The sequence below is a fragment of the Momordica charantia genome (assembly GCF_013281855.1).
Source record: "Momordica charantia cultivar OHB3-1 chromosome 4 unlocalized genomic scaffold, Mcharantia_2.0 BLBB01000004.1, whole genome shotgun sequence".
Taxonomy (NCBI): domain Eukaryota; kingdom Viridiplantae; phylum Streptophyta; class Magnoliopsida; order Cucurbitales; family Cucurbitaceae; genus Momordica; species Momordica charantia.
This window is the reverse complement of record NW_028275162.1, coordinates 4087278-4106604: the sequence shown is the minus strand read 5'-3', so window position 1 is coordinate 4106604 and position 19327 is coordinate 4087278. Positions and strand designations below refer to the sequence as shown.

At 37.3% G+C, this 19327-nt stretch overlaps 4 protein-coding genes across 4 annotated transcripts; all 4 read left to right on the top strand.

Annotated features, from left to right (window-relative positions):
- Positions 1 to 2720: 2720 nt before the first annotated feature.
- LOC111008039 (polyol transporter 5) lies at positions 2721 to 4813 on the top strand. The gene is made up of 3 exons (XM_022280635.2): positions 2721 to 3026; positions 3106 to 3452; positions 3623 to 4813. The coding sequence occupies exons 1-3, from the start codon at positions 2906 to 2908 to the stop codon at positions 4703 to 4705; spliced, it is 1551 nt and encodes a 516-aa protein (XP_022136327.1). The 5' UTR covers positions 2721 to 2905; the 3' UTR covers positions 4706 to 4813.
- A 2847-nt stretch (positions 4814 to 7660) lies between these two features.
- On the top strand, positions 7661 to 9606 carry LOC111007580 (putative polyol transporter 1). Its single transcript, XM_022279990.2, has 3 exons — positions 7661 to 7920; positions 8015 to 8361; positions 8460 to 9606. Exons 1-3 carry the CDS (start codon positions 7713 to 7715, stop codon positions 9537 to 9539), a joined length of 1635 nt encoding a protein of 544 aa, XP_022135682.2. The 5' UTR covers positions 7661 to 7712; the 3' UTR covers positions 9540 to 9606.
- Positions 9607 to 10948: 1342 nt separating this feature from the next.
- Positions 10949 to 12983, top strand: LOC111007770 (polyol transporter 5). Its single transcript, XM_088123280.1, has 3 exons — positions 10949 to 11292; positions 11380 to 11726; positions 11807 to 12983. Exons 1-3 carry the CDS (start codon positions 11142 to 11144, stop codon positions 12812 to 12814), a joined length of 1506 nt encoding a protein of 501 aa, XP_087979406.1. The 5' UTR covers positions 10949 to 11141; the 3' UTR covers positions 12815 to 12983.
- A 2810-nt stretch (positions 12984 to 15793) lies between these two features.
- On the top strand, positions 15794 to 19083 carry LOC111008020 (putative polyol transporter 2). Its single transcript, XM_022280601.2, has 3 exons — positions 15794 to 16095; positions 16182 to 16528; positions 17718 to 19083. The coding sequence occupies exons 1-3, from the start codon at positions 15954 to 15956 to the stop codon at positions 18810 to 18812; spliced, it is 1584 nt and encodes a 527-aa protein (XP_022136293.1). The 5' UTR covers positions 15794 to 15953; the 3' UTR covers positions 18813 to 19083.
- The last annotated feature ends 244 nt before the right edge of the window (positions 19084 to 19327 follow it).

The window sequence follows — 19327 nt, the reverse complement described above, 5'->3', positions numbered from 1 at the left end:
CAAATATTTTGCCATATGTACAAAATTCAAAACGGGTTGCATATGAGTAAATATGACAAAAAAAAATAAAAAATTATCCATTACAAATATTCAAATAAAAATGTTTAAATACTATTTTGGTCCATGTAGTTTTGCTTTTAGTTCATTTTGGTTCCTGTATTTTCAAAACATTTATGTTGGTCTCTATACTTTTAAAAAGTAACCACTTTATCAATATTTGTAAAATTTTAGCTACATGTCTATATTAAAAAAATTAGTGAGTGAAGTATCATGTTAAAATTATGATTGGAAGAATGAGATTAAAATAAAAAATGGTCACAAAGTTTATAGATCAAGATGAACAAAAGGCGAAATTACAAAGAATAAAATAAGCATTTGGAGGGTAGATGAACTAAAAGGAATTAAAATTGAAAAATAATATTTAAACCAAAAAAATTTAAGGCAAATTATTAAATTAAATCCCTTGTGTTAAATTTGTTAGTGGCATATGAAATAACAAGGTTTTGTTTTTAAGAAAAAGTTGAAAAGGAAGGAAGGAAAAAGAAATTAAACTCACATCGCCAGAAGAGAGATTATTCCTTGACCCTTCCTTCAAGGTGGGAAAAAAAGATTTTTCTTTTTCCCTTTTTCTTCTTTTTTTTAATGGAAAATTAAAATAATTTGTTTAATGATTATAGGTGTAAATTTTTAAAGTGAGGTGGAGGATTTTCAAACCCATGATTTCTTGGTCAAATACATGTGTTAATTATTGTTGAACTAAGTTTATATTGACAGTGTAAATTTTTTTTAGTACATTTGTAATGTAATTTTGATTATTTATTTATTTAATAGATAAAATTATCATATTGCAATATCTATTTTAACTTCTTATTATATTAGTTTTCTTAATGAGTGAGGTTAAATTACCATTTAACATAGATAAAAAAAAAGCTATTTAACACAATTGTTGCTCCATTTTAATTTAGTTGGTATGATTTAATTAAATCTTCTCAAGTATTTATGTTACTCTTTTAGATATTAACAATTCCCTTATATGACACAAAACAAGATGATGAACTTTAAGTATTTACAAAACGAGCTGAAATCTTAATACATCCAAAATTTCGTCCCATCATCACTCATGTACAAAGAAAGGTTAATTTATTTCAAATATTTTTGTAGATTTATAAATCATAACTTTCCAAGGATATATATATACATTCCCCATTTTATTAAGGATATATATAATCAGAAAATTCAGTATCGATCGATGTGGTGTCCCAGCTAATATACTCTGACGCTCAAGTTAGTAATCAGAGTAGAGAAAATAGGAGTACGACTTTAGGGATTTCAGTGACAAATTTTTCACTTACCCGACAAAAATAGAGTCTTTCCTTTTTATAGCCATGAGCGACGACATTTGAGGTTGCAGAGGTGCGTCGAGTTGTACGAGGCCTTGGCGATGGGGTGTACGCCCCCAACAATCAATAGGTGGCGCCTCCACCCGCAGGCCTGTGACCTAAAGTCTGCGAGTGCCAGGTTGTAGTGCTCGACAATCTTTTTGCAGTACAGCAAAGGTGGTGACGCATTCGTCTGCCTGCACAACTATCTACGTTCTCATACCTTGTTGTCGTCTTCGCAGCCTGACACGCGTCTTGCTCGAATTTACCCTCAATCATATATATTTGGTGGATGAAAGACAAGAAGGAAATGAGTCCAAAATAGACTTTGGGAAAGGAAACAAAGAAAGGAAGTGTAACTATTGACCACACATGTTAATGTTGGACTTTTTTTTTTCTTGGTAACAAATGATGAAAAGGATGGAAGAAAATAAAGAGAGACGAAATTCTAACAATAAGAAAAGTCTTGTGGAGTAGTACACAACCTTTACTTTTGTTCCAAGTGGATTGGAGTGGGATATATTGTTAGGATTCTTAAATGATTCGTTGAATTGAATCACAAGATTAAATTCAAACTTCATTTATAATAATTAATGATTTTGGCCTTTTTAGTTAGATTCTGCGTTGTATAGTGTTGAAGCTTCCTATTCTAATTTCCTTCTAGTGACAACAAAAACAATAAGCATATGCAAATCCGATTAATTAGTCTTTATGTTCTTTTGTCTAGAAAAATAAAAAAATAAAAAATGATATTGAACCCACCTATTGATTAAACAAGTGTAAAATAAAGTTCAAACTATTATTGAAATTAAGGGTTCAAAGTTTGGGAAATTTTAACTAAAGGGTAAATACTATTGATAGATGTCAGATGGTTAAATACTATCTTACACAACCATCCGACTCCCCACTTCCACAATCGCTGAATTGGGGTCAATATTTATAGGACGTGCAAACTAGTCTAGTAATAATTCTCATCTTCCAACAGATATAAATATCAAAACTCAAACTCACTCTTTATACAAGTACGCGACATTATAATTCAGATTCCAAGGTTAATCATTATTTGGTCGAAACAATTTCAATTCTTAAATTTGTATAAAGATAATTTTAGACTAACTAGTTTTTATCCATTAATTTTCTTTTCACTCTTTTTTTCTTGAGAAGTCTTATCAATAGAATTTCAAAATATAAATTCTTTCCATCCATTTTCAATTCTTGTTTCTTGTTATTATTACGTTTACGAACCATTCATTTTAGTTTTGATATAGTTATGATATAGTTAGTCTTTGAAACATTATGATATAGTTAGTATTAAAAAGTTCTGACCATTTATAAAATTTTGTAAACAATAATAAAAATAGACCAAAACTAAAAATACCCCTATCCATTTGGGCGAATAATGAACTGAACCAACAACCAGAAATCAGAAAAAGGAACACTGTCACTGCAGATTTCAGAGCCTCAATTCCCCAAACCTTCTTTCTTTTACCCTCTCCAATCGTGTTCAGTTTCAGCTTCAGATTCCTATGGCTGATGGGGAACCCGAAACCCCGCCGGATTCCGCTCCTCCGACCACCCCCAAAAGGAATAACTACGCTTTCGTCTGCGCAACCATGGCTTCCATGGCCTCCGTCTTACTCGGCTACGGTCAGAATCACATCATTTTCTCATCCTCTTAATTTCTCCCCTAATTTTTCTCATTGCGGATTTCATCGGACTTTTACAGATATCGGTGTAATGAGCGGAGCCGTGATCTTCATCAAACAAGATTTCGGAATCTCCGACGTGAAGGTCGAAATCCTCGTCGGGATTATCAGCCTCTACTCCATTATAGGCGCGGCGGCCGCCGGCAGAACTTCCGACTGGATCGGCCGCCGTTACACCATGGCTCTTGCCGCCGCCTTCTTCTTCGTCGGAGCCGTTCTCATGGGCTTGGCTACCAACTATTCCTTTCTCATGTTCGGCCGATTCGTCGCCGGTATTGGTATCGGCTACGGCGGCCTCATTGCTTCCGTCTACACCGCCGAGATCTCTCCGGCGTCGTCTCGCGGCTGCCTCACCTCCTTCCCGGAGGTTCGTTTCCATCTATTTCACACCAATTTTTTCAAATAAAAACTAAATATACCTGAAATCAACCGCGTACGTTGTGAATTAAATTTATCCAATCATCAGCTTGAACTTTTGAGTTAACGATGATTGGTTGGTTTGTAAACAAATTAAACTGGTAGATTTTTAATTTGCAGGTTTTCATCAATTTCGGGATATTGTTGGGATACGTCTCGAATTTCGTCTTCTCCAAGCTCCCAACTCACCTGAGCTGGCGCTTTATGCTCGGAATCGGCGTAATCCCATCGGCGATCTTAGTCCTCGTTGTTCTAACAATGCCCGAATCGCCGCGTTGGCTTGTAATGCAAGGTCGAATCGGCGAAGCCAAGCGAGTCCTGGACAGAACCTCCATCTCCATTGAAGAATCTCAGCAAAGACTCGCCGATATCAAAATCGCCGCCGGAATTTCCCCTGATTGCACGGACGACGTCGTTCCTGTCCCGAACCGCAGCCGCCACGGCGAGAACGTCTTAAGAGAGCTCTTCCTCCACTCGACGCCGTCCGTCCGCCACATCTTAATCGCTGCCGTCGGACTCCATTTTTTCCAGCAAGCTTCCGGCGTCGACGCCGTCGTTTTGTACAGCCCTAGAATCTTCGAGAAGGCCGGAATCACCTCCTACGATCATATATTACTCGCCACCGTCGCGGTCGGAATCACCAAAACGGCGTTCATCTTAGTGGCGACGTTCCTCCTCGATCGGATCGGACGGCGGCCTTTGATCTTAACCAGCGTCGCCGGCAAGACGATATCACTCACGATCTTAGGGTTCAGTCTCACGATCATCAATAACTCGCACGTGGAAGTCACGTGGGCTATAGTTCTCTGCTTCGCGATGGTATTATCCGACGTGGCGTTTTTCTCGATCGGGATGGGGCCCATGGCGTCAGTTTATAGCTCTGAGATTTTTCCGTTGAGGCTACGCGCCCAGGGGGTGAGCGTGGGTATAATCGCCAATAGGATTACAAGTGGGGTTGTGACAATGACGTTTTTGTCCCTGTACCAGGCGATTACTATTGGCGGCGCGTTCTTCCTCTACGCGGGGATTGCGGCGGCGGGCTTCGTGTTCTTTTACGTGGTCTTCCCGGAGACGCGTGGTCGAAATTTGGAGGACGTGGAAGGGCTTTTTGGTAATTTGCTGTGGAAGTTGAAGAAAGATAAGAGTAGGAGTAAAAGAAGCATGAATGACGTGGATGGCTCATCCATTCAATTACAGGTTTAGGCGAAAGATGGAAATTATCCATTAGTCTTTTAAGTTTAAATTTTAAATTTTATATATAGTCTAATATCTGATATTATTAATGAAATATAGACGTAATATTTTAATTAAGTGGATCAACTCCAACTGTTCTTCAATTCGAAGATCTCGAAAGATTTTAGGTTCTTTTGTTTGATTTTTTTCGTTTTAGGCCATGGTCACTGCTGGTTTCGAGGAAGTATACGCCTCTCTTTTTGTATGAATTTCGAAGTGGTGGGTTTGGATGGGGTGGTTTCGTGAAAAAGAGGGGGAAAAATAGAACTAGCAGCGGCGCCTACGGTTAGAAGAGAAGGAGGAAAAAAAATAACTAATTCGGTTCAGGTCGGTTTTCTCGAAACCCAAACCGGCCCAAAACAATTACACCCGTACCAATTGAGTTTAGTTTTTAATTGGTTTTTTAGGTTTGAGATTGGTTTCTAATTGATCCCTAATTCAGTCCACCATTGATTTTGCTACTTCAGGATGAATTAAAAACTCAATTAATATATTTATGGACCAAACATGTCACTTTTGAAACTTCAAGTACCGAGTTGGAAATAAATTAAATCTTAGGAACAAAAAATGATGGTTTTTTAAACTCAATCACCAAACAGAGACTAAGTCCAAACCTTATAGACCAAGTAGAGACATGAGAATTCGTTGAAAAGACTATGGTCCTTGTATTAGGATCACAAATAGGTTCATCGTTTGTTTCATAATTGTAACGAACGAAGAAGGTTTCTTTTGTTCCTGGTCTTCTTTTTCTTACTTCATCAAGAAGTTAGTGATGGTGAACAAATAGCAATAGGCAAGTGATAGGCGACATCGAGTAAACAGCTGTTGGATTTGTAAAAGAGTGCAAACAAAGTCTCATATTGGTTAGGAAATGGAGTAATCTCTATTTGTATGAGGTCTTTTGGTAAAACAAAAAGCAAAGTCGTGAGGATTATGTCCAAAGAAGACAATATCATACTATTAGCAAAATACTTGCAATGTGAAACGGTAGTAGTAACGAAATTATTATTATTTTAAAATTTTAAAAACCCATCAGTTCTATTTTATTTTTAATATGCTAAGTCATTTTTATCTTAAGTTGACTAATGAAAACTTAACGTAAATTATCTAAATAAAATATTTATTAAACTTTAGATATGAATGTGTACGATTTTAAAATTTAGAGATTAAACACACCTATCACGTAAGTCTCAAGAGTCAAAATGATTATAATTCACTCTAAATTATATTTTAATCAACCAATAGAAATAAAATAAAATATTATCAAAAATAAATGAAGAAATAATGTAATTTTTGAATTATGAAAATAATAAATTTTGTGATAGAGAGGAGAGAGAAAGATAAGAGAGCTTCACTTGTCAACAAAGCTTGCAGTGGAGAAAGAAATATGTAAAATGGAAGTCACTCCTCTCCTTGAAATAGCAATGAGGTTTGGAATTTGAGCTAAAAGGAGTTGAAAACTCTCTGTCAAATTTCTGTCCGCTCCAACTTGGGAAAAATATCGAGATGCCAATTTTACGAAATGTTGAACGAAATATAGATAAAATATCAACGAAAAAAATCATAAAAATTAAGAAATTAATAAGTAAACCATTAACCATTTTAAAATAAATTAAAAAAGATTATTATTAATATTATGATTATGTTAGTAATATTTTATTAATATTTTTTCCATTTTGTCGACATTTTTCTATTATAAGAAATATAGATTCATTCCTTAGGTTGATGTCGAATCTATATACATATAAAAATTTTAATAATTTTAATATATCAATGAAAATTCAAGATGTTGCTGCCAACTCTTTTGACATGCCCACATCGAATCAGTTATGTAATGAAATTGAATGGGGGATTAAATAAATATAATTATCAAACCATATTCCATTTCATTTTTAGTGTTGGTTATGATCAAAAGCACTTATAGTTTATCTTTTTTTTTTTTAAATATACGTAATTTAATCTTTTTAGTACAATAATATGTGAGGATGAGAGTTTAAACATATGATCTTTTGATCGGAGATACATACTTTAACCAATAGAGTGATAGTTTAACTATTTATTTGCAGGGTAAGGTTAAAAAAAATTAAAAGAAATATCAAAATTATACGTTTGAAATTTACTTCTAAAAATAAGGGTATTCAAGAGTTAAGTTTATGGGAGATAAAGTGGGGTGGGGATTCAAACTCACAACCTTGTGATTGAGAGTACATGTCAATTAACGTTGAACTATTTCGCTTTAGCGATAATTTTTAAAATATTAATAATCTTTTTTAATATAAAAGACAACTACCCTCTATTTTTTTTTACTCCACCCAGGCACACGTGCAGTTGTCAAATTAATTAGAAAGAAAATGTGACATCGTTAATCAAATGACAAATTGATATAAAAAATTAAAACATGATATCAAAAATTCAAAATCAGATCTTATGAACTATTAAAATAAACACCAAAGCCAAATTTGATTGGCCTGACCCGATCCAATTTATCCACCCCAGTTTAGTAGACTTTTCTTTTTTCAATTTTTTACTTGCAAGCAAATATGGTTCAAACCAAAATAAATTAAAATATTAGTAAGAAGTTGAAAATTTCAAAAAATATTTATAAAAATATTAAATTACAAATTTAGTTTAACTAGTTTTATGCTAGATAAGTCGTTGAATTTTAACTTTCGATTTCAATTTCATGTCTAATAAATTTACAGAGGAGTGTTTTATAGATCTCTATTTTCAATTTTACAACCCATTCAACATTTTATAATAAAATTAAATTACAATTTCAAAAATTTATTAAATATAAATTTACCCTGAAAAAGAAAAAACAACTGTCTAAGCTTGAGCATTTTTACTAGTAGTCAAAGTATATAGGTTTTTATTTATTTATTTTTTATTTTTTATGAAGAGAGAGTATATAAGTTTGCATCTTATCCATTATTAAAGGGATAAAGGGATAAAGGGACGCCTTCTTTATAGTCCTCCGATGGCCTCTGTACTCCTCTACCAACTACACACCTTCTCCGGACAACCAAAAATGGACGGCCGGAAAGATAAAATTTCTGCAACTTCCGGCATCAAAATTCCCTTAATTCAATTACTTGATCGCGATCCTCCCCACAAGCCCAAGAGAAACATTTTTGCTTTCCTCTGCGCAATCATGGCTTCCATGGCTTCCGTCTTGAACGGCTACGGTGAGAAAACAAATCAACTACCAGATCTCGAATCTTCACCGGATCTGTTCTTCAATCTTCTTAATTTCTGGGAAATTTCTCGTTATTGAAACAGATATTGGTGTAATGAGTGGAGCAATAATCTACATCCAAGAGGACTTCAAAATCTCAGACGAAAAGGTGGAGATCCTCGTTGGGATTATCAGCATCTTCTCAATTATAGGCTCGGCGGCCGCCGGCAGAACCTCCGACTGGATCGGCCGCCGCTACACCATGGCTCTCGCCGCCGCCTTCTTGTTCGTCGGAGCCATTCTCATGGGGTTGGCTCCCAACTACGCCTTCCTCATGTTCGGCCGATTCTTCGCCGGCGTTGGCGTCGGATTCACCTCCTTGATCGCCTCCGTCTACACCGCCGAGGTTTCTCCGGCATCGTCTCGCGGCTGCCTCACCGCACTTCCAGAGGTCAGTTGTTCAATTAATTTTCAGGGGACACAAAATTTAATTCCGCCCTCGCAAAATTGAAGTCATTTTCGCCTAATTTTCAACTAATTTTCTTACAGTTGTTTATCAATTTCGGAATCTTATTGGGATACATTTCGAATTACGCATTCTCCAAGCTTCCGATTCATCTGGGGTGGCGATTTATGCTCGGAATCGGCTTCATTCCGTCGGTGTTATTGGCCGCCGTCGTGATTCTGATAATGCCGGAGTCGCCGCGGTGGCTGGTGATGCAGGGCCGAGTCGGCGAAGCCAAACAAGTCCTCAACAGAACCTCCGATTCCATCGAAGAATCTCACCAGCGCCTCGCCGATATCAAAAAAATCGTCGGAATTCCCGCGGATTGCCAAGACGACGTCGTTCAAATCCCAAAACAGAGCAGCCACGGCAGCGGCGTCTGGAAAGAGCTCTTCCTCCGCCCGACGCCAGCCGTCCGCCACATCTTTGTCGCCGCCGTCGGCCTCCATTTCTTCCACGAGGCCTCCGGCACGGAGAACGTCGTTTTGTACAGCCCCCGAATCTTCGAGAAGGCCGGAATCTCGTCCTCCGACCAGAAGCTTCTGGCGACGGTCGCCGTCGGGTTGACGAAGACGTTCTTCATCGCGATCGCCACCGTCCTTTTCGACCGGATCGGACGGCGGCCGTTGATTCTGACGAGCGTCGCCGGACAGACGATTTCGCTGCTTGTTTTAGGGGCGGGGCTCACGACTATTGAGCGCTCGCACGGAGGAGTCACGTGGGCGGTGGGGCTCTGCGTTGCGATGGTACTATCCGACGTGGCATTGTTCTCCATAGGGATGGGGCCCATGGCTTACGTCAGCTCAGAGATTTTTCCGTTGAAGCTACGCGCCGTAGGGGTGAGCGTGGGGATGATCGTGAATAGAGTTACGAGCGGGGTTGTGACAATGACGTTTTTGTCCCTGTACCGTGCGATAACCATTGGAGGCGTGTTCTTCCTCTACGCTGGGATTGCATCCGTCGGTTGGCTGTTTTTTTATGTGGTCTTTCCGGAGACGCGGGGAATGAATTTGGAGGATGTAGAGGGGCTTTTTGGTAATTTCAAGTGGAATTTCTCTGTAAAAAATGACGTCGAAAATGATAGTAGTGGCCATGTTCCACTTGAGGGCAATGGAAATGTGTAGGAATAATTTTCTTAGGAATAATTTTTTTTGAAAAGAGAAAACAATTCAAGAATTTTATTTTCTTTAATACCAATTTCTTTTATGCGATCTTCTCAACACACGAGGGCAAAATTTGGAGGACAATAAAGGACTTTTTGGTAATTTACTGTAGAAATTAAAGAAAAATAAGGGTAGAATCATGAACGACAAGGTGAGGTCGACTTGGTTCGACCCTCGCGGTCCTGCTAATGTCACTAGGTTGGTGTACCTTCCTTGACATCTTGACATGTGGTTGTCTATTTTTTCCCCTTTATAACATTATCATGCTGACATTTTATTAATGATATTAAATGAACACAATTATCAAGATTAATTACATCTAGTATTCATAATTAGTATAACATGTGGGGTGGGAGATCGAACTCACAGCATATTTATTTGAGATATATGTCAATCATCGTTGAGCTATACTCGTTTTGACTTTCTAATCTTCTATTTATTTGTCGGGTACGATAAAAATTATTTATATACCATTCTAAAAGTTAAAGGGAAAATTCCAATTCTTTTTTAATATATAAAACAAAGTAAGAAAGCAATTATCCACTCATTCTTTTCTTTTATAGCTGGTCGCGTTCACTTGTAGGCTTAAAACTTAGTTTGATTGAGAACGAGATCAAATTGAGGATCCTAATCGAGTCCCTAGCATGGGCATGAGCTTGGGGAGGTCTTTCCAGTTTAGTATTTTTATATTATTATATATAATAATATTAATATATATTAATTTTTATAAATACTTTTTTTTAAGCTCAAGCCCATTTAAGCTATTATGACTTTGAAGATGAACTATTTGTAATGTTACGTTAATTTTGTTAATTTTTTTTATTTATTTTAGATCGATGATTCAACTTTGAAGTTTGATAGTATTAAATATTTATTGGATTGAAAAACATTGTAATGGTATTTAATTAAAATTTACACTATTCCATAAAAGAAAAAGTTTTAAAGAATTAAACCCATTCCCGATCAGGTAATCACTGCCCAAAAATTCGGGAATAGGACGCGGATGAGAAAAAATCACTAAGGGGAAAAGATGCCCCCTCCCCCAGCCCCACCCTGTTGTAGCAGAAATTGCTTATCGCAAACGTACAAATCAAATTTTAATAAAAGTGGTAAGCCAATATCAATATTGATATCGTCCTCTGAATGAGGTTAGAGCTCAATCACGTACCACATATAAATGGTCAAAAAAAATCTCTCAAAATCTTATGTATCTCCATCGCCTTATTTTTATAAAAATGAATTGCAATTCATCCCCTCGAAGTCGTAAATGTCGAACATCTCTACAATTATTGTACTAAAACACTTGGACACATCAAATCCAATTGATCCATCTATAGAATTTGACCAATCCATTTCTTTCAAACCACATCTCCCAAAGCCTTTTGTTAACAAATTTGTAGCACTTATTTTCCACAAAGGACTTAATTGAAAGAGAATTAATACATCAAAAAATAAAATGTAAAAGATTAAGATTTCATTGATATATTTAGCTACAAAGTTTCAAAACAACAAAAACACCAAGAGTGAAGCTTGCATCTCATCATAGATGAAAGGATTACAATAATGGGCGCCCGGAATTGGAAAGATGACGGTTCTGCAACTTCCGGCCACAAAATTCCGTTCGAACTTGATCCTCCGGAGAAACCCAAGAGAAACAAATTTGCTTTCCTCTGTGCAATCATGGCTTCCATGGCCTCCGTCTTACTCGGTTACGGTAACAAAATTACCTCTACTAACTAATTTTCGACCTTTTTCTTTCATCTTCTTAATTTCTCCAAGCTTTTTGCTTTACTGAAAACAGATATAGGTGTAATGAGTGGAGCAGCAATCTTCATCAAAGATGACTTCAAAATCTCCGACGTCAAAGTCGAAATCCTCGTCGGAATCATCAACCTCTACTCCATCATCGGCGCCGCAGCCGCCGGCAGAACCTCCGACTGGGTCGGCCGCCGTTACACAATGGTTCTCGCCGCCGCCTTCTTCTTCGTCGGAGCCATTCACATGGGCCTCGCCCCCAATTACGCCTTCCTCATGTTCGGCCGATTCGTCGCCGGTATCGGCGTCGGATACGCCGCCTTGATCGCCTCCGTCTACACCGCCGAGGTCTCTCCGACGTCGTCTCGCGGCTGCCTCACTTCATTCCCCGAGGTCCGTCCGTAAAATCTATCCAATCCTCTGTTTCTTGCTTCTTTAAAACTGAAGAAATTTTTCGCCTAATTTTTCTACAGGTGTTCGTTAATTTCGGCATTTTACTGCGATATGTTTCGAATTACGCATTCTCCAAGCTCCCAATTCATCTGGGGTGGCGATTTATGCTCGGAATCGGCTTGATTCCATCGGTTTTCTTGGCCGCCGTCGTGATTCTGATAATGCCGGAGTCTCCACGGTGGCTGGTAATGCAAGGCCGAGTCGGCGAAGCCAAACAAGTCCTCAACAGAACCTCCGATTCCGTCGAAGAATCTCACCAGCGCCTCGCCGACATAAAAAAAATCGTCGGAATTCCGGCGGATTGCGAAGACGACGTCGTTCAAGTACCAAAACAGGGCAGCCACGGCAGCGGGGTCTGGAAAGAGCTCTTCCTCCGCCCGACGCCGTCCGTCCGCCACATCCTGATCACCGCCGTCGGACTCCATTTCTTCCAGCAGGCTTCCGGCATAGACGCCGTCGTTTTGTACAGCCCCCGAATCTTCGAGAAGGCCGGAATCTCGTCCTCCGACCACAAGCTTTTGGCGACGGTCGCCGTCGGGTTGACGAAGACTCTCTTCATCTTGGTCGCCACCGTCTTGTTCGATCGGATCGGACGGCGGCCGTTGATTCTGACGAGCGTCGCCGGAAAGACGATGGCTCTAATTACCTTAGGGGCAGGGCTCACGGTTATAGAGCGGTCGCACGAGCGAGTCACGTGGGCGGTCAGCGCGGAGATTTTCCCGTTGAAGCTACGCGCGCAAGGGGTGAGCGTGGGGATGATCGCGAATAGATTTACGAGCGGGGTTGTTACAATGACGTTTTTGTCCCTGTACCGTGCGATTACCATTGGAGGCGTGTTCTTCCTCTACGCTGGGATTGCGACGGTGGGTTGGGTGTTTTTTTACGTGGTTTTTCCGGAGACACGGGGAAGGAATCTGGAGAATGTTGAGGGGCTTTTTGGTAATTTCCTGTGGAAATTCTCCGTCAAGAAGGACGAAGAAAAAGACGCTGTGGAAAATAGTGGTAATAAGCATGGTCAGAGTAATTGAAATGTTTAGGAATAATTATTTTTTTAATTTATATTTTCAAAGAAATTATATTCTTCTAAATCAATTAGAATTAGTAGGAGCTTCTTTTGATGTCCATGTATGTTTATTAGTATGTTTCATTACATTTAATACATAACTGGATCTCATTAAAATTTTTTAGGCTATAAAATTACTCTCTTGAAAGTTAATAGGAACTCCTATTGATGAATGTGTAAGCAAGTGTTTTCAAAACGTAATATAAAGTTTAAGGATGTAATTGCACCTCTTTAAAAGCTTAAGGATATACTCAAAATATGAATACTAAATTTATAATATCGTTTACTACTTAAATGTCATATTCAAAGTATTAATAACATTCGTATCTAAAAATTATCAATCCAAACCGATGAGTTCAAGGTGTAATAATGATCAACTCCAAGATTAGCTTAGATGATAGTAGTCCTGACCGAGCCAATTATTAGTGGTTATAAGGTTTGACATTCATAAAGTCTGAACCGACGAATACAACATACATGTTCTGACCTTTCTAAAGACTGACCAAAGTGTAAAAGATCGTGCCTAACCACTCTTTAACTGTCTTTCCAACAAGAGGTTGCAGATAACGGAAAAGGTATAACCACCGGGTAAGTGGCGGCCCACCGATCTTTGCCTATAAGTAAAGAGACCCATTATGTGGACCAAGTACACAATTCTATTTCCTCATTTTGAGAACAATAGATCGACCATATACTGACTTGAACGTCAAAAATTCTCTCTCCATTTTTTTTTTATGCAAGTCATGTGGACAGATCAACCATCTCTGTCCAGTGTATTAGATACGATTAGAATCGTACATAAATATACTTTGTTCAGTTTTTTAGGTTGAATATGTGATGTAATATTTTAAAATAAAATATTTGAAAATCATCACAAATTGAAAGAGTTCCTTAGTAGTACATAGTAAGCTTAGTCCAAATGAGAATTCAACATCATCACATGTTACAATGTTGGATCCTATGGTCACCCACATGAAAAGGAAAGAAAAAGAGAGAGGTTTTCAAAGTTCAACATCAAAGTTGAAAAGTAAGACCATTATTTGATCATAAGAATCTCCATTCTCATCAAGTTATTTTGGAATTTTGCATAGGGTCAGAGCTCCATAATAGACCCAGAAAAAAAGGAAAAAAAAGTTAGAGCTCAAATTCATTCCACTAATTCAATTGTATTTTGCATACCCAACAGATGAATTCATGAAAATATCGATAAAAAATATATTTAGAAATTAACTTACTCTATGAATCTTGGAATACGATAAACAAACACATATTTAAAGATTCAAGATGTAATCGACATCCTATTTTGTTTGCTTGATATTTTAAGTATTTCATTCCAACATGATTAAATTTTTAAGATTTACTACCTTCTACTATTTGACGTGCAGAAATTTCATCTGTATAACTAAGTTTTAAACCCGACTTTAATATAATAATACTATATATTAATTAGGTAGAAAAAAAAAACTATATTGATTTATGGAGAGGTAGTCCTAAATTGGAATAAATTCAAATCATGCTGCGAAATCAATCATATCCCAATTAAATTTGAGACCACATAGAAGAAAAGTTTAGATCTTTGAAGACTAGAGTACTGGAAAAGCCAAAAGATTAGAAAGGCACATAGGCCAATCAATAAAGTAAGAGTTTGATCAATAATGCAACTTCAAAGTCTTCTAGCATGGGATTGTAACAGTGTTTGACGCTAATTGAATGTTGTCCACATATATTAGTTAGTATAACATGTGAGCGTAGAGGATTAAACTTACAACTTCTTGGTTGGACATATATACCTATCGTTAAGATATGCTCGCTTTAATAATATATCACCGTTTTTTATAGGCAGTGGTACGAATATATATATATGAAATTTTTTAATAGTATATCTCAAATTGATTAAAATCATTATATAAAATTCAACCAAGATCTCGTAAGAATATGCTCCTATAAATAAATCTCTGACAAGATGTAATAATAAAAGTGAAATGATTTTTAAAAAAATAATAATAATAAAAGTGAAAGAATGCAATAAAAAGGAAGAGAAATTATATTAAGGAGCTTTATTTAGGTTGATTTTAACCATGTTAGGTCATATCTTTTCTCACTCTATCGTAAATTCAAGAATCATTCTCCTTTAATTGTAGAATAGAACTTTGAATTGACTTCAATAAAGGATCATGCCATTATCATAACCCATACTTTTTTTTAAATAATTAATTCTTATTTTTTCAATGAGTGATGACCTAAACTTGGATTGCTAGCCACTATATTTTGAAAAGAAAAAAAAAAAAGTTGAATTGTCATATCAAGTTGCAATGCTCAAGATCCAAAGTAAAACTTTGAAATATAGTTATCAAATATGAAAAATAAAATTTTCCTAATGTAATTTCCAAAAAAAAAAAATATATATATATATCTTTCTAAATCCTTTTTCTTATTGAAAAAATTAAAAATATCATAATAATATTAAAAATAGGATTGATTAAATTATGACTAGTTTCTTTTGTTTTTTGTTTCTTAATAAATAGAAACATATTTGTGATTGGTATTTTTTTTCATTTTTTTATTAAAAAACATATTTCTTCCTCTTGTTTTGTAAAATTTTAAATTAAAAAGTTAAAATTTTTAAGTGAAAATCAACTTTTTAAATTAAATATTCAAAATTTTTAACTTATATTTATCCTTTAATATGTATTTTGCTTTACTTATTAGAATGATGCTAGTTAGAGTATAACTCAACGAATTAAGACATGTGCATCCAACCATGAATTGAGAGTTCAAATCGCAACTCTATTAAAAAAATTATTAAAGAACCATAAAAATATAATAATTTTATTTATATTTTGAAATAGTTTTGAACTAGGAAAAAAAACTTGAATATTATGTCGGTTCTAAAATTTTTAAAACTTATCAAAGAGTTATTTTTCTAAAACACAAGCAACGGAAATACCAAATTGCCCCTTAATAGCATTTTCTTCTTTTCATCTTCAAACTGAAGATAAGAGCTTCTTCTTCCCCAAAACAACTCTGTCTCCAGTCCGCTCCTAAAACAACAGCGGCCGCACTGTTTCCGACCGACCACCAGCTCCACCGTCCGGCCGCCGGAGATGAGTGTTCCGAAAGACGTAAGTTCCGGCCAGACCAGTCGGCCGGATTTTGGTCCTCAGCCGAAGCCGAAAGCCAAAAGGAACAAATTCGCTTTCCTCTGCGCAATTTTGGCTTCCATGTCCTCCGTCTTACTAGGTTACGGTGAGAAAAATACTCCGATCTAAAACCTAATTTCATCAATTTCTCAATCGTTTCATGAAATCGATACATTTTTCCGTCCGAAACAGACACCGGCGTAATGAGCGGGGCGGCGATTTTCATCAAAGACGATTTCAAGCTGACGGATGTGCAGGTCGAAGTTCTTGTGGGAATAATCAACCTGTACTCGCTGATCGGCGCCGCGGCGGCGGGAAGAACGTCGGACTTGATTGGGCGGCGGTACACGATGGTGTTGGCCGGAGCGATCTTCTTCGTCGCCGCGATACTGATGGGATTGGCGACGAACTACGGATTCCTGATGTTCGGAAGATTCGTGGCCGGAATCGGCGTCGGATACGCTCTGATGATAGCTCCGGTGTACACGACGGAGGTTGCTCCGACTTCTTCTCGAGGATTTCTCACCTCATTTCCGGAGGTCCGTTTCCATTTCATTTTCCTCTTGAATTCACAGTAAAACGATAAGGTAACTGCAAATTTGAAATCTGAAAAATCAATTTTGTTATTAATTCGCTTAATTCCATTATAAAAAACTGTCAGTTTAGTCTATACAATTTTGGTTAAATTAACTTTGAGAGACACTATTATTTAAAAAAAAAAAACTACCTAATTAGTCAGTAAAATTATCCAATTAATTACCAATTAATTACCATTATATTTTTAATTAGTAATTTAGAAGAAGATGGAGAAAGAGAGAAGATAGATTTTGTTTTTTTTTTAAGATAAATAATCGTCATATTTTTATTAGTAGTTTTTGTTGATGGGTTGGAACTTGGAACTTGGAAGATAAGTATTATTAATACTAAAGATTTTTTTTATTAGATACTAAAGAAATTTTTAATCACTAATTTAATATTTTATTTTATTTCTAAATATAAGATTGTAATTACGGGTGAGACTTCGAATTTTTATGTCGATCCAGACATCCCTCAAATGCATTATTTTGAATCTTGTACTTACAATAATTTTAATTGATTTGTTCTAGGTCTCTAGTTCAAAAGTTATTATAATATCGGTTTTACATATATACATCGCTTTATATTCTATTTTAATCTCGATCTTTCAATTTTAATCTCTAAATTTATAAAATAATTGTTTTTAATTTCTCAACTTTAAAAAGTAATTATTTTGTTTCATAAATTTTTATAATATCTATTTAGTCACATCACGGTCAAAAATCAACTATTTTGATAGGTTATTTCTTTAGGTAAAATTTACTTTCTTAATACACATTTTTTTAGTTCGACAATACGTGAAAGTGGAGATTGGACTCACACCTCAAGCTAGTTTTAAGACTTGATTTTAAGTAACCTATGTGATTTTAGTATAGGATTACTTAAATATACCTGCTCTAATTTATGGTAATTAATTTGATAAAATCAAAATAAAAGTAAGCACTATAATGATTACTAAGATATTTCAAAAACTTGGAGATCAAAATGAAGTAAATCTCACCATTGAAGGACTAAAATAGAAACATAGAATATGCTTAAAAACTTAAATTAAATTTAAAGTAAACCATATTTATTCTATGTATTATAATTGGCATATTTTCTTTCTCAAAATGATTTTAAAACTTAGAAGATTAAAAATAAATTAATGAACAGGTGTTCATAAATTTTGGAGTACTGCTTGGGTACGTTTCGAACTACGCATTCTACAAGCTTCCGACTCGCCTGGGATGGCGGTTCATGCTCGGAATCGGTGTCTTCCCGTCGGCGTTCCTCATCCTCATCGTCCTCGTTATGCCGGAATCTCCCCGGTGGCTCGTTCTGCAGGGCCGCCTCGCCGACGCCCACCGCGTCCTCCGCCGCACCTCCGACTCCCTCGACGACGCCCACCACCGCCTCGCCGACATCAAGCAAGCCGCCGGAATCCCACCGGACTACACCGACGACGTCGTCCTCCTCCCGAAACGCAGCCGCCGCGGCGCCGGCGTCTGGAAGGACCTGTTCCTCCGGCCGACGCCGCCCGTCCGCCACATCCTCATCTCCGCCATCGGGATCCACTTCTTCCAGCAGGCCTCCGGCATCGACGCCGTCGTCCTCTACAGTCCGAGAATCTTCGACCAGGCCGGAATCACCTCCTCCGGCCAGAAGCTCCTCGCGACGATGGCCGTCGGATTCTCGAAGACTAGCTTCATCCTCGTCGCCACGTTCCTCCTCGACAAGATCGGGCGGCGGCCGTTGCTCCTGGCCAGCGTCTCCGGCAAGATCGCGTCGCTGACGGCGCTAGGGTTCGGGCTTCTGATCGTGAATCGGACGGAGGGGAAAGCACGGTGGGCCGTCGGATTGTGCATCGCGGCGGTGCTGTCGGACGTAGGGTTTTTCTCGATCGGAATGGGGCCGATTGCGTGGGTTTACAGTTCGGAGATATTTCCGTTGAAGCTACGCGCGCAAGGGGCGAGTGTGGGAGTGATAGTGAACAGAATGACGAGTGGGGTGGTCGGAATGACGTTTATATCCCTCTACAAGGCCATCACTATCAGTGGGGCGTTCTTCCTTTTTGCGGGGATCGCCGCCGTGTCGTGGCTGTTCTTTTACTTCGTGCTGCCGGAGACGCACGGCCGGAGCTTGGAGGAGATCGAGGGGCTGTTTGGTAATCTTCTCTGGAAGTTTTATCCGAAGGAGAAGAAGGAGAGTGGGGATGATGCGGAGAAAGATAAGGGTGAGATTGAATTAGGATCCAACGGTGTGGCTTGATCTTGAAGATTGTGTTTGGGGCAATTATGTAAAAAGGGAGAAGTTTGGGGAGGGAAATGGGAAAGGAAAAATGGGAGTTATGTTCAGATTAGGGAATTATGGACCAAAAATGTAAAATTTAACCTCACATTAGTAAAGAGAACTTCTAATTATTACATAAAACTAGAATTATTATAAGTTCAGCCACATATGGAGTATGGAGGTTAGAATTCAGTGAAATGATATATGTATTAACTAATTAAGTTATGTTGAAGTTGATTATTAGAACTTATTTAAATATCATTTGATAACTATATATGTATTTAGTTTCTTTTGTTTTCTATTTTTTAAAAATATAGTTGTTTGTTTTTTTTTGTTTTAAAAAATAGGTAATCAAACTAGTTTGATAATTATTTTTGGTTTCTATTTTTTGGAAAGTTAGAGAGATATGCTACATAAAGAAAAGGGTAGAGAAAAGTTGATGTAAAAGCATGAAAATAAAAGTTTAAAGAGAAAGAAAGAACTGTTAGAGAGAA